We start from the raw sequence: 14,607 nt of genomic DNA on the forward strand, positions 1-14,607 counted from the left end.
ACCTACATTCCTTGCCCCAGTCCTAACTTAGCACACAGAATCTGAACCCCTCTGACAAGCACCAGACTATTCACACAACTCAAAGTGAGCGGAGTATTCATCTCGCCACAACTTCTCTGTAGAATATCTAAGCTCCAAGAAGATAACGTTATGAGTCCACATCTGGACGTAGGGTGGATTTAACATGCCATGGGAATATCAGTAAGGGAGGCATTGCCGCCATCATATTCCTCATAGCAATCCTTACTTACTATGACAGAATGCCAGTGACAAGGGAAAACCCTTCTCAAACAGTCCTGAATACTTTTGCCCCCTCTGATCTGGATTGCCGTCAAGTACAGGAGTTGTGCAAATCAGGTACAATATGCAATACCGCTGAGAACAGGAACCTGGCTGTCATGTCCCTCGACTGTTCACACAAGCTTCGGAGACCACTGAATGGTCATAGGTTGAGAACACAAACAGAAGGAAGGAATGAAGAATGAGAGACAACAACTCACAATTCAAGTACATAGGAAGTCCACCGCACACCACTGGCCATGCATCTAGAGACATCCCAACACTGCCCTGTTACCAACTAGAGGTGCCTGTGGCGAGGAAAGCTAGTGCTAGCACGAAACTATTCACAAGACACATACACATCCTTGTATGTAATGTAAAAATTCAACTAACTCTTCTTTTTGTTCAAGCCCATGTCTCCGTATTAAGAACATATACGGATTTGTCACTCTGCACTGGAAATTTCCCTACAATCTGCTTGGATGGGATACTGAGGAAAAGGTCCTAATTTAAGGTTAGGGGGCTTCAACGTCTTAATTTTGTGTTTGGTGTCTTATGCTGCCCCTGTAGCGTAATATTTCCATCGCTGCTTCCAAAAAAGAAAGCATGATGTGGTGCTAACCAGTAAGGTTTCCTTCCAAACCTATAAAAAGCAGACTGGTCTTTTATCCAGTTGTTAAAACTACTTTTCAACGCTGGATGTTTCAGAAACCATTCCTTCTCACAATGTCCACATTATCTGTAACAACTCCCTTTTCCTGATCAAGTTAAGAGCAACCATTTTAAAATTACATTTCAGGTGAAGAATCAATTATTTGTGGATTCCTTTTCTCAATCCAGTTAATGTCAACTTTCCAACCATTGATAAGTCATGCGTAAGACACCTTCAGGTGTGCTCTTAGATTTGTTAACAGCAAGACAACTTCATCCCGTATAGTTTGTGCCAGTCAGCCTTTGAGAGATTTTGGTAATTGGGTAATTTCTGTTCGTCAAGAATTAGAGTGCTCAAAGGTGGAATACTTTACAGGAGTTGTTCTTTCCCCTAAAAGGAAAAGTAGATTTCCTGCAATAGCATGCAATAATAAAATTTAAAGGCAGGTCTTTATTTTGAAAAAATATACGGTTACATTTTTCAGTATCATATATGGTCTTATTTTGCAATGCAAATTATTCCATGCCATCAATGCAATCCGTTAAGAAAATGTTTTTGCAATACGTATATCCAATGTTTATGTTGTAAATCCCTTCTTGGATGTATTGTTTTTCAGATTATAACCAGATTTGACAACAAATTATGCGTTCTCATGTATGGCCTTTTATTTCTGATTTCATTGCATTTTCTCAGTACAAATATTCTGAGGTACAGCAGACACGCTCTAGGCAGAATGCTACTATGCTTCTTTAAGGCAGTTACCAGTGACGGGTGAAGAAAGAAAAAGTGAAAACAAGCAAAACTATAGGACGGGTTCTAATTTAGCGCTCAATACTGAAGGGAGCATATAGGGTAAATAAGTCAGATGAACATTCCATAAAGTTGTGATGAGTATGTGCAAAAACAAAATGCTTGTACACGGCATTGAAGTAGGGAAGTTGAACCATGTATGGTTATAAAAAGACGCACCTGCATGTAAACAAAAAAAGCACCTTTAATGTTCATTTGGACTCCTGAAACACTAAAGTACCAAGTAATTTATGGCGCAATATAAAACGGATAGTGTTTAATGCAAAAAACTAGAGTTACAGTGTGGAAAATGGGGACACACATGTTCATGTAGTAATGGCCCAGAGACTAAGTAGTTAAGTGTAAATAGTACAGAGCTAAAGAATCCAAGAGAAATTTGTGACCAGACAAGAAGTTACATGAATGTAAATTTAATTTAAGTCATGCCATACAGATTAAGAGTACATTTTAAGACACAGCTTTTAATTACCTGCTCATCAACATCCTGTTGTATAGTCACCTGCCTCACTATTATTGTATACTCTCCCTAAATATCCACACAACAAATAACAGATTACTTATTTGTGCTTCCTTCCATAGTATTGCTGACCTGGTCAACGATAAAAGGCTTGAGAAAGCTCTGTAGCGGCTGCAAAAGGCATGACAACTGTATTTTGGAATATTTATGTTTAGCAACCATAATGGGAACAACATGAACTTCAATATTAGGATTTGAAAATCAGTACATCTGGTGACAAATAAAAAAACGTAATGCATGATAGAATTGACAACATATAATGGATCTTACACAATATTAATATTGTTTTTTTCTAAAATGCACATTTGGACTGAAGTCAACTGCCACTGAAGAACTAGTACTACAAAAAAGCAACGCATTGTCCATTTTCTCGCTGTGTGCACTTGCAGAGGTTTGCCACTCATTTGCAGTTTGAAGGCCTCCTCATACCCATGTAAATTAGCAGTTTGCACATTCAAAAGGCATAAAGATAGCCGAGGCTCTCGAGTCCATGAGGTCCACCTCTTTAAGTTCCCATGTGTCTGGATCCTCATCGCTGCCCAGCGCAGTAGGGAGAGAGGGACCTTCTCTAGATCTTTGTTCCTTAGAAGGTGGTCCATATCACTATGCTAATTTCCTCATTGACTAGACCGGCAAAGCATCTCAAGGGCCGACTTGCTCTTGGTAATCTCCTCCTTAAGTTGCGCGTACTCCTTCACTACCAACTCAAACTCAGGGCCCAGGCTCTCATAGGGCTGCAGCAGCATGCGAGAAGTCATCACCTCTTGGTCTTGGATAAGGATTGCCTTCTCCAGACTAGACCTGAAACACAAAAGTGAAATGAGAGGGGCACTGTGAGAAGATGGCATGGTATATGATGTACACTTAAGTAGACACCCAGCATCAGTCCAGACAACCCTTATTGTGAGGTCTTAGACAACCATAGACAGCTCTCTAAGTGGTAGCTGTGGAGAGCAGCCTTAGTGCAGATGGTGTGTAAAGCAGCTTGTTTTACCAGAACACAATCTTATATGTAAAGATTAAGTGTGTAAACATACTTTATTTAGATATATAAAACATTTCTTTAAAAGATTCTTCCAGCACATTAATACAATCTTACAGCTTAAAAGAGATTTAAGAAAATGAAAAAAATAAACCAAAATAAAATGTGGCCTGCTTAACAGTGCTTACAGCAACGTGTCAATTTAGAAATTAGCACTCCCGACAATGCAGATGGAGTTAAATACATATTATTCTGCAGAGTGGTCCAATTTTTCTAGAAGACTATAAGCATGCTGAACGAATTTGCCCAATTTTATGTTTAAAACAGTGTTCTCTGAGGACAGAGCAGCAATAATGGCGTGTCTGCAAGTCCCAACTCCCAGCCTGTTCCATTCCGGCCTGAGTAGGCGTCTGCGTTGGAGAATAAAGCAAGGGCATATACAAAGCACGTGCAAAAAAGTTTCGTTTGCTGACCCACACCCTCTGCACGTTTGATCAACCCTTTTTTGACGCCGTACAGGGAGATTTTGAAGGAAGAGCCAGTCTCCCAGTCTTAGGGCGATCAGGCATCGCTTTAGGTGATAGGAGAATGTTATTGAAAGGTAATTTGCCGGGGATAGTCGTTTATAGCAGTTGATTACTGCCCAAGCATGGCTACGTTTCACAAGGAGAGCTTTGTCCATGATCAGGGATTTCAGGCTCGTAGCTTTTTTAATTGTGTTTTGTGATTAAGTGAAAAAGAACAACAAAAGGTATTTATAAAAAGATGTTTTTATTATATAATACTCTCTAACACATTCAGATATCTCTTACCCAGAGATATGCACAATGCACGCAATACTTTGCAAATAAATCAAGTAAATAGCCCGAAATACACAGTGGACCCGGTGGGGGGGGGGGGAACGGACCAAACCATATACTAAAAGTGGTATAAGAACCACAACTCGGGTCAAGACAAGGTCTAGGAGACGTGGAAGTGCAGGGCCCCCAAGTAACCACCCAAGGTGCATAACAAGGAACCCCACGGAGATGGTGTGCAGTGTGGGAACACAACTGCGTTCTCTGTACAAGTAAACGTGTAAGTCATGGTTGGATTTTTAAACATTAAGGACCCTTCCTAGTGGACCCTGAAGAAACCGTGTGGAAGACAGAAGGTTGGAGATGGCTTGGCAGTTCGGGCTGGACTGTTCCCATGAGGCACAGGGTCAAGGCTGATTTGCATATGGCCATGTCTGAACTGGGGTGGTGTGGAGTGCAAAAAAAAAAGATGGATTTAGGCCCAGATCTCTGTACTGGGGTGAATGTATGACATTGTTCTGCATTCTGTCCATCAATTATTGTTTTTGCATTGGTCACCCGAAGTGGGATGGGTATGCTCAGATTTGAGTCCCATGCTCTCCACACTACTGGAGTCAAGCTATCCTGGCTGAAGATGGCTGATAGCCAGAAACCGGTCCTAGGATGCTTGATTCCGGTCCAGGAAAGACATGCCTTGGCAGTTCGGGCTGGACTGTTCCCATGAGGCACAGGGTCAAGGCTGATTTGCATATGACCATGTCTGAACTGGGGTAGTGCGGAGTGCAAAAAAACGATGGATTTAGGCCCAGATCTCTGTACTGGGGTGAATGTATGACATTGTTCTGCATTCTGTCCATCAATTGTTGTTTTTGCACACTTAGAACCAAGCACCCTGCCTTCAGGATTGCAAAGGCCTGCTAGAAGGGTGACTAATAGGTTTTAAGTGCAGTGATCCTCGATATAAGAAACCTATATCTTTAGTAAGTGGTGCTAGCACCAGCCTACACAGGCTGCAATGGCAGGCCTGTAATTACAGTTTGAATTGTCTCCCATAGGTGGCATTATACATGCTTCCGCCCATGGGTGACTTCTGGGGAACCTATGCCCTGGGTACCTTAGTACCATATACTAGGGATTGATAAGGGTACCCCATTACCCAATCTGGGATGTACCCAAGTACTGAACATAACAATTTAAGGGAGAACGCAGAGAGACTAAGGCCCTGATTAGCAGGATCCCAGTCAGACTAGTCACAATCAGCTTAGCACCAGGCAAAAAGTGGGAGTAGGTTCCTACCTTCCTACAGGCACACTAATCAAAGTCATGGAAAGAGAGAAACAGAGTGCCGGGACCATGGCAAAACTGAACTTTGTATTAAGCTTCAAATAACACACATCTATGGAATGAGTTAGAGGTTGATGAAAACGCAGCGGTGCAGGCAACAGACAGATTGGTGCCGGGTCAGTTCAAGCAAAATCTCCCTTAAAGACATGGAGCGGAAGCAGGGATGCAGACACACACAAGGATAGAGGAGGGAGATGAGTATACCCCAGACAAGATACCCTGGGGCACACACATTAGGTCACTTATGCAATATTACACTTCGATTAAGCACATATGAAGATAGTTGAAAGGAAAGCTACTTGCAATGTAAGAACAGTAGTCCTTTAGTCGTACACACAGGCCATCCTATAACATTGCCGAAGTAATTTTAGATGAGAGGTGACCGGAAAAAGGGCAGACACTCTGTAGATAACCCCTGCCTTAAATCTGTGTAAAGTAGGTATTAAATTACTTGTAACACAAAGGTTTCTCCCACTATCCTAGTCTGTAAAACTGAGATCATAAAACTGTGTGGTTCTGTGCCTTAACGTGTAAGGCATAAAGCTGCGCTGCGCCGTGGGGCAGGATGCCACCTCTGAGCCTTTAAAAATATTCAACATTACTGGACTAACCATAGTTCCGTACTGTAGTTTTCGAGTGAGGCAAAAAGAACTACTTACTTTTACAGAAAGTTTTTAAAAGGACAGACAGAATGGAAATGAAGAAATCAATTTACATGTAAATATTTTAAATCTACGGCACCTTATCTACCAAGATATTTTTGAGAATAAAATGGGAGTTTATTATGAGTTTCTAGAGGGATATTTAAAAACAACAGGCCGGGATAACTGGGATAATTACTGTTTCCATATCAATATGTTTCAGCCAATTCTAAACCACCCCCTCACCCCCCCAAAAAGGACTCCACATCTTTCTTCAGGACCGTGATCCCTACTGGCAGTCAACTTTCACTCATACTATGCAGTCACACTCACTAATGTATAATGCATGTAGTATTAGTTGTAGTTGATAAACTTCTCATAAGGAACTCCCTGTATTTAGATATAAATCACCCATGGAGGAAATAACTGAGTCACCTGTAGTCACACAGTTGTGAAAGAGAGTCACCCATCATTCATGATCCGCTTGGCAATGCCGGCTGAGTTGGTTCTCTGTGGCGTTTAAAGATCCTGCCAGGTGCTGAACGATCAGGGAAATGCCTTGATAACTTGGCCAGTTCTAGAGGCATATAGCCTCCTGGCACATGACCCATGACCCCATCCTGTCCTGATTGTTACAGTACCACATTTCAGGGGTGTGGTCCTTGAGGATCTGCACCCGTTCCCCCTGATGGTAAGAAGGAAGGCTTTTATTGCCAAAAGAATCGCTCTCGCCCACAACTCTAACAGTTAGAAGTGGAGACAGGTTTCTGCTGGAGACCAGAGTCCTCCGATTTCCTCCTCTCCCAGATGACCTTCCCAACCCAGCAACAATAGATCGGTCATGACCGATGCATGCCCCTGAGCTCTGGGACAGGTAGAGAGGGCCTGCCACAGTCTAATTAGGGTCCAGTAGCCACCACTGCAAGTCGTTCGTAGTCTCTCTGACACCCAGATGGATTCTGACAGGTTTCCCTGGTGCGAAGCCATCTGAGACTACGGATACCACTGCAGAGCCTGCATGTGCCACCTGGCTTGTTCCAGCAGCAGAATGCAGGAGACAAAGAGCCCAAGAAGTTTCAGAGCTGCTCTAACTGAGACTCAGGTAAAAGATTGAAACATCTAGATCATAGACAAGATGTCGTTGACTCAAGGCGAAGGGAAGGCCCGGAATAGCACCATATTCGGGATGGCTCCAATGAACTGGAGCCTCTGAAGGAGTCAGATGTGACTTGAGCACATTGATGGAGAAATATAAGGATGTTAAGAGGCTGGCAGTGGTTTGGAGGTGGTTCATGACTGATTGAGGCAAGCTTGTCTTCAGCAATCAGTCGTCTAGGTATGGGATGGTTGGTATTTCCAACCTCCAAAGATGTGCGGGTTCCACCACCATCATTTTCTTGAGCACCAACAAGGCGCTGGTGATACCAAAGGGGAGCACCGAAAACTGGAAGTGCTCGTGACCTCCTTGAAACCACAGGTAACACCTGTGGGACTGCCGAACGGGGACTTGAAAAACGTCGTCCTGCAAATCCAACGGGACCAACCAATTTGCCTGGATGCATGGCAGCCAGAAATTGTGCCAGAGTGAGCATCTTGAAAGTGTCATTTTTGAGGAAGACATTCAATGGGCGGAGATCTAAAATATGCTGTGGTCTTCTGTCTTTTCAGCACCACAAAGTGCCAGGAATAGCAAGCAGTTCCGATTTCTAATGCTGGCACCCTTTTTATGGCTTCTTTGTCCAAGAGAGCCTGAACGTCTTCATTAGAATGCACAAGTGGTCCTCTGAAAGTCATTGTGATGTAGTTAGCATGGTTGGAGGGGTGGATAGGCAGAGTAGGGCGTAGCCATCCTGGATGATATGATACACCCATCTGTCCAATTTGATGCTTTGCCCCCCATGGAGGAAATAACTCATCCTCCCTCTAACTGGGTGACAATGTACCGCTGAGGGCAATCCAAAGGGATTTTGCAGGGGACTTAGTAGCGCGTCGCTCATGTGGTCTTGGATGTTATCAGCCGGATCACAACTTCTAACACAAAAGGGTTGGGAGATATGTTGATGAGGCAGCTATTGGCATTGCCTTTGCTGGATGCCACTTCCTAAGTCTTGAAAAAGTTGCTATTGTTGGGGAAACTGCTGCACAGGCACTGAAAGGACGTGGGAGAGCACTGTAACCAAATTCTCTTTTAAGCTCTCCAGGGCAGAGTCTGCCTGGTTTCTAAAGACTGTTGCCATGAAATGGCATATCCATAAGTTATGCTTAGTTCCACTGGCTTTTCCAGTGACGACCAATCTACGCAAGGCTCGAAGCACCACGTTGGTGATAACTACCCTACTCAAACAGTCGGAAGGGTTCAGGCCAGACCTAATCATGAACTTTGCAGGGTCTTGGCCATCATATACTACCTGCTGCAGATTGGCTCGGAAGTAATTAGTGTTCGGGGGCCAGATGACACTCAACATGTCCCACAACAAGTGTTACTAACGCCCAAGGGGCAACTTGAGTTCACGGATCTGAGGAAGAGGCTGGCGGAGGAGAAAATCCTTTTCTAAAAGGTTTCCAACCGTCTGGACTCTGCCTGCAGGTGTAATTGGGAAAGAATTATGGTTCAATATGCTAGAGTAAGCTTGTATCACAAAAGTTTCTGGTGTGGATGCTGGAAGAGGAAAGATGGGTTCCCCAGAGCCAGTCTATGACTCTTAATCTGCCTGTTGATGGGTAGGGGGCGTGGGCAGAAGGGGTGGGTGTAAGACCCCGGTTTTGCCCAAGGTCTCTGTGAGGTCCTTGTTAAAGGGGAGTAGAGGCTCTGATGAGGTCTGCCCACTCTGTGAGGACATTTTGTTTTTATCTCTATTTAGGTAGCTGGAGTTGGAGGATATCTGTCGCTCTATTGTTCACTATGGCAAAGGATGCCAATTCCTCAAGAATGGGTCAGGGGGAGAGTGGAGACCAGTATCAGGGATTGTATCAAAGCAAATGGCCTACTGGAGGTTCAAAGATAAGCTCTAATCATCTCCATGGACATCCTTGAGTGGTTTAGTGTTTAGAAAACATTGTGCAAACAGAAGCGTGTCTTCAGAGTCTGACTGGGTTGAGATGGGTGGGTCATCAGCCGAGGTCACAGAGATTTTGCTTCAGAGTCGTTCCTTTGGTGGCATCGGTGCCAACGTCAATTCTCAGGAAGTCAGCGCAGATCTTGGCACCTGAAGAAGTGGGTGTCAGCTGGACACAGGTACTGGATCAGGAGGCACAGTCATGATCGGAGACAGATCAGTCTTTGGTAACGTGTGCTAATCTGGCTACTTTATTTATTTATAAAGTTTTATATAGCGCAAACATGATCCCGAAGGATATCAGAGCGCTTTACAATAGGATGGAAGGGAGGACATAAATGCAATATCGAACATAGAGTGGGGAAAGGAAAGTAATACAATAAACAGGTGTAAGCGGGCAACAAAGGGGATAATAATAATAAGCAGTAAAGAGAAGCCATATCACATGGAGGTCCCATGGAAGCAGGAACAATGACACCGAGCAAGTGGGCCCTCTTAAGGTAAGAATTTGCTCATTAGAAATCTTTTAGCTTCCAATTTGAACGCAGTCGTCGCGGAGAGTCTGCGTACTTCCAGCGGAAGAGAATTCCATATCTTTAGGGCAGCACCGGAGGAGGCTCGGTGAGAAGTTCTCTTTTTATTAAAGATGGGTGGTTTCAAGAGGAAAGTTGTGGCACTTCTTGATGATCTCTCCCCTCAAGATAGTTCAAGTTTTTGCACCAGGTACCTGGGAGTATTAAAGTGAAGAGCTTTGTGTGCCAGAACCGCAATCTTTAGCTGAATTCGTGCTTCGTAGGGTAGCCGTTTGAGAGATTTTAGGACCGGGGATACGTGCTTATTTTGTTTGGTGCCTGTAACCAGTCTAGCCGCAGTGTTCAGTGAGGCCCTTAGTGGAGCTAATGACCTCATTGGTTCCTTGGGGCCCAGAGGTATGGAAGAGGCATCTGAAGAGGTGTAAACAATGTGCAACATAGCCTTTATAAAGGCCTGTATCTGTTGCAGTGTGACAGACAGCCCTGGGAATTCAGACAGGACTAGGAATAGGTTCCTGCAGTAGGAGACTGGGAGCAAGACCATGGCGTACCCTAAAGTCCGAGTTACTTCTCTTGACGATTGTGGTCGGAGAAAGAAATAACGCTTTGACTATTTAGGTTTCTTTTTTGAGTTTAACTTGCCTGAGGATTTGAAATTAGGTGACAACCTTACACAAGAACTGTCTCAGGAGCAAGAACTTGTCAGTGACCTCGAATTTGACCTTGACATTGACTTTTTTCTGCAGTGTTCTGCAACAAAAGTAGGCCTTCCGGTCTTGGATGGCCTTCAGGTTCGTCTGAGCTCAGTGATTGCATGATTTAGAGTTAAGCCAAGAGCCTAGAGACAGACCTCATGGTGTACCGTCATCGACATCTGTTTGTGACAATCCTCGCAGGGTTTAAATCATATTGTTCTTGAGGATGATGGTGGGTGGTGATGAAGGTCCTCCTGAAGTGACAGCCGAATTGAAAGTCAGATGCTCATGGGCAGATGTTTTGGGTAACACACTCTCCTGGTACAACCCGATACCACTAAGATGACTTGGGCCTGGTTTTCCTGATCTTCAGAACTCTAGGAAAGGGGCAAAAGCAGGAAGGCATATAGACGTCCGGTGGTCCACTCTAGCTGGAATGCATCTCTGAGAGAATCTTTTTGAGGAACTCCAGAGTGCTAAAAGTACTGACGTTTTTTGAGGTGTCAAAAAGAACAAGCCAGGGTTCTCTACAGTGCTGAAGATGCCCTGTACCACCTCAGGTGTAGCTACTATTTGTGATCTTTTAGGTGTCGCTGGTTAACTCTGTCCTCTGACCGCACTATTTGTAGGACCCACATGTCTGGTGTAATCCTCTTCCTAGCTTTGATGTAATCATTTATCCTCCCTACTTAAGTGGCTTGGAAGCAGGAGAGGTGGGACACTGGGTAGAATTTTGGCGCTACTGGCCTGGACATTGTTAGCTGAATCTCAGACCCTGGCTTCAAAAGGACTGGAGGGCGCGCTGCTGAGGTGATTCTCCTGTACATTTTCTGTATACCATGCATATTGTGAAGCTGTGAAAGGAGTGAAGTTGTTGGGGATACAGTCACAAGGGTGCAGAAAAGCAGAGGAAACGTGCTGTGCCCGCTTTCTTTGAAACATTCTAGTGCAGAGTCTGCTTTGTGTCCATACAGAATGCCATACCATCAAATACCATGTTTCATTAAGGATTTATTTATTTATTTATTTGCGGGTTTATAACGCGCTTGAATAAACTCCCGAAGGAGTATCTCCACCTACGTTCCCTCTAAGGCGCGCGCGCGCGCACCGCTCCTGACCTCACCGCGCACCACCTAGTGTGGAGCGCACACACAGTCAGGAAGTCGCGCCGCCGGCCGCTTTGAAAGAAGCGAGAAGCGCGAATGCGGCGGAGCGGTCGTGAGGCGTGCAGGTAAGGAGGTGGGGGAGGGCTTGTGGCGCTAGAGGCTATGAGGGAGGGCGGGGTAGACTCTGGCCTTTTGTTTAAGTATTGCTGCTGGCTTCCAAGCTGAGTGGTCGCTCCCCTGCTGTTGCGGTATCGTTGACAAGCGCATATGATCTATTCTGGATCCTGATTATTAACTACTGCCTGCTGTGTGCTCTGATTGCCGCTGCGTGCTTTATTCGCCGCGCTGCCCATTTGCATAGTTAATTTGCCGATTTGCCCATTTGCACTGTGATATTGCCAGCGTGACTTTGTAGCAGATTTTGTGATCATTTCGCCGCTTTGCTCATTTGCATTTTAACTTGATAGCGTGACTCTGTTGCAGAAATAGCGTTTTCCCCCAAGCCCTCTTGCCGGTCTGACCCCTGCGCCTCCATCTTGTTGTTATTGTCCTCCTCCTTAGCCCGCCCCGCCTCCCAGCTGAACCGCCCTCGCCCCTCCCCCTCCACTATCCTTATATGACAGTTGCTCCTGCGCGCAGCGTCCACGCGCAGCGACCGCGCCCAACCCGTGCCGAAGGTGCGCCAAAGGTAAGCCCGTCTACGCCCGTCCGAGCCTGGACCGCGCCCAGCGCCAGACCCCCTGCCCCTTGCGCTCCCCAACCCTCCCGCATTACCTACGATGCCGCCACCCTCCAAGCCCTTAACCCCGGTCGCGCCCCGAACTGCGTCCAAGCCGCTCCTGGACACACTCATGGACCTTTCTCTTGCAACTCCTGCAAATTCATCGGCACCGACAACATCCCCGCTACGACCACACCACAGATTCCCGACCCCAATCACCTACAATGCATCCTTCTCAACACCCGCTCGGTCCACAGGCACGCCATTGACCTATGGAATCTACTAGACACCATCTCTCCAGACGTCGCCTTCCTAACAGAAACATGGATGAACGCTTCCTCCGCCCCAGACATCACCATTGCCATCCCTGAAGATTATAAGATCACACGCAAAGACCGTACCGGCCAAACAGGAGGAGGAATCGCTATCGTCCATAAAAAATCCATCCGCATCTCTACCAGCTCTGACGTCAACCTCGCCAACTCTGAACACCTTCACTTCCAGATCCACACCGACCCCAAGACCACACTCAGAGGCACCCTCCTCTACAGACCACCAGGACCCCGCGCAAAATTCAGTGAAGACATCGCGGACTTCATCACTCCACACGCGCTCCCCTCCAAAGATTACATCCTTCTAGGAGACCTCAACTTTCACCTTGAAAAGAACAACGACCGCAACACCACCACCCTCTTGGACAACCTCGCCAACCTCGGACTTAAACAACTGGTCACCTCCCCCACCCACATCGCAGGTCACACACTCGACCCCATCTTCACCTCCAGCAATCATGTCTCCTTCAGCCATACTACGGATCTCCTCTGGACTGACCACAGCTGCGTTCACTTCACCTACAACAAGCCGAAACCCATCAACCACCCCCAACCAACTCTTCAAAGAAACTGGAACAAAATCACCATCGACCAGATCTCCTCATCGCTCCTTCTAAACACCCCAGCCCACTCCTCTAACCCAGACCAAGCCGCCGCCAACTTCACACTATGGTTATCCAGCACCGCCGACACCTTAGCACCACTGAAAAAACGTCAAAGCAAACCTGGCAGCAAGAAGGCCTCATGGTTCAACGATGATCTCAAGAAGTCCAAGAAACTCTGCCGCTCCCTTGAAAAGGCCTGGAAAAAAGATCCAACCACCAGCACCAAGGACGCCTTCAAAAACGCCACCCGCATACACCACCAACTAATCCGAAAGGCCAAGAAAACTGCATTCAGGGATCGACTAGACAACAACGCCCACAACAGCAAGGAACTTTTCAACATCGTCAAGGAATTTACCAATCCCTCGGCCAACTCCAACGACATCACCCCCTCTCAAGCCCTCTGCGACTCCCTAGCCACATTCTTCCACAACAAAATTGCAGACATCCACAACAGCTTCGACAACCAACCCGGTGACCAACCCACCCAACCATATGATGAACATTCTCCCCCCTTGAACACCCTTAACGACTGAAACCCAATCTCCACCGAGGACACCATTCGCCTGATGAACTCCATTCACTCAGGATCCCCCACAGACCCATGTCCTCATCACATCTTCAACAAAGCAGACTCCGTCATAGCACCGCACCTCCGAGACGTCATCAACTGCTCCTTCAACTCCGCCACCTTCCCGGAAAGCTGGAAACACGCTGAACTCACCGCCCTTCTGAAAAAACCCACAGCGGACCCCACCGAACTCAAAAATTACCGCCCAATATCACTCCTTCCTTTCCCGGCCAAAGTCATCGAGAAAGCCGTCAACAACCAGCTCGCCGCTTTCCTCGAAGCCAACAAATCCCTCGACTCCTCACAATCTGGATTCCGAGCAAAACACAGCACTGAGACCGCCCTCATCGCAGCAACAGACGACATTCGAACTCTACTGGACAATGGAGACACAGTCGCCCTCATCCTCCTCGACCTCTCCGCAGCCTTCGACACAGTCTGCCACAGCACCCTTTTACAACGCCTCAGAAACATCGGAATACAAGGAAAAGCACTTGAATGGATCACCTCGTTCCTCACCGGAAGAACCCAGAGAGTCCGCCTTCCACCATTCAAGTCCGAGGCCTCTGAAGTCATCTGTGGCGTACCACAAGGATCCTCACTCAGTCCCACCCTATTCAACGTATACATGAGCCCCCTCGCGGCCATCGCACGCCAACACAACCTCAACATCATCTCTTACGCGGATGACACTCAACTGGTCCTCTCTCTCACCAATGACCTCAACACCGCCAAAACTAACCTACACGAAGGAATGAAAGAAGTTGCCGAATGGATGAAACACAGCCGTCTGAAACTGAATTCAGATAAAACTGAAGTCCTCATCTTAGGCACATCACCTTCTGCATGGGACGACTCTTGGTGGCCGGAAGCCCTTGGAAAAGCTCCCATCCCGACAGACCACGCACGGAACCTAGGCGTTATCCTGGATTCTTCTCTTTCAATGAACAGACAAGTCAACGCCGT

At 46.3% G+C, this 14,607-nt stretch overlaps 1 protein-coding gene across 2 annotated transcripts in view; it reads right to left on the reverse strand.

Moving 5' to 3' along the window:
• Window positions 1-1,574: 1,574 nt before the first annotated feature.
• HAUS4 (HAUS augmin like complex subunit 4) overlaps window positions 1,575-14,607 on the reverse strand; it is a 132,484-nt gene continuing 119,451 nt past the window's right edge. For both annotated transcript variants that reach the window (XM_086923663.1, XM_086923664.1), the window contains one exon: window positions 1,575-3,059. In XM_086923663.1, the coding sequence (XP_086779789.1) occupies window positions 2,876-3,059 (184 nt within the window). In that variant the 3' untranslated portion in view covers window positions 1,575-2,875. The remainder of the gene's footprint in view (window positions 3,060-14,607) is intronic.

This window comes from Lissotriton vulgaris, chromosome 5 (assembly GCF_964263255.1).
Source record: "Lissotriton vulgaris chromosome 5, aLisVul1.2, whole genome shotgun sequence".
Taxonomy (NCBI): domain Eukaryota; kingdom Metazoa; phylum Chordata; class Amphibia; order Caudata; family Salamandridae; genus Lissotriton; species Lissotriton vulgaris.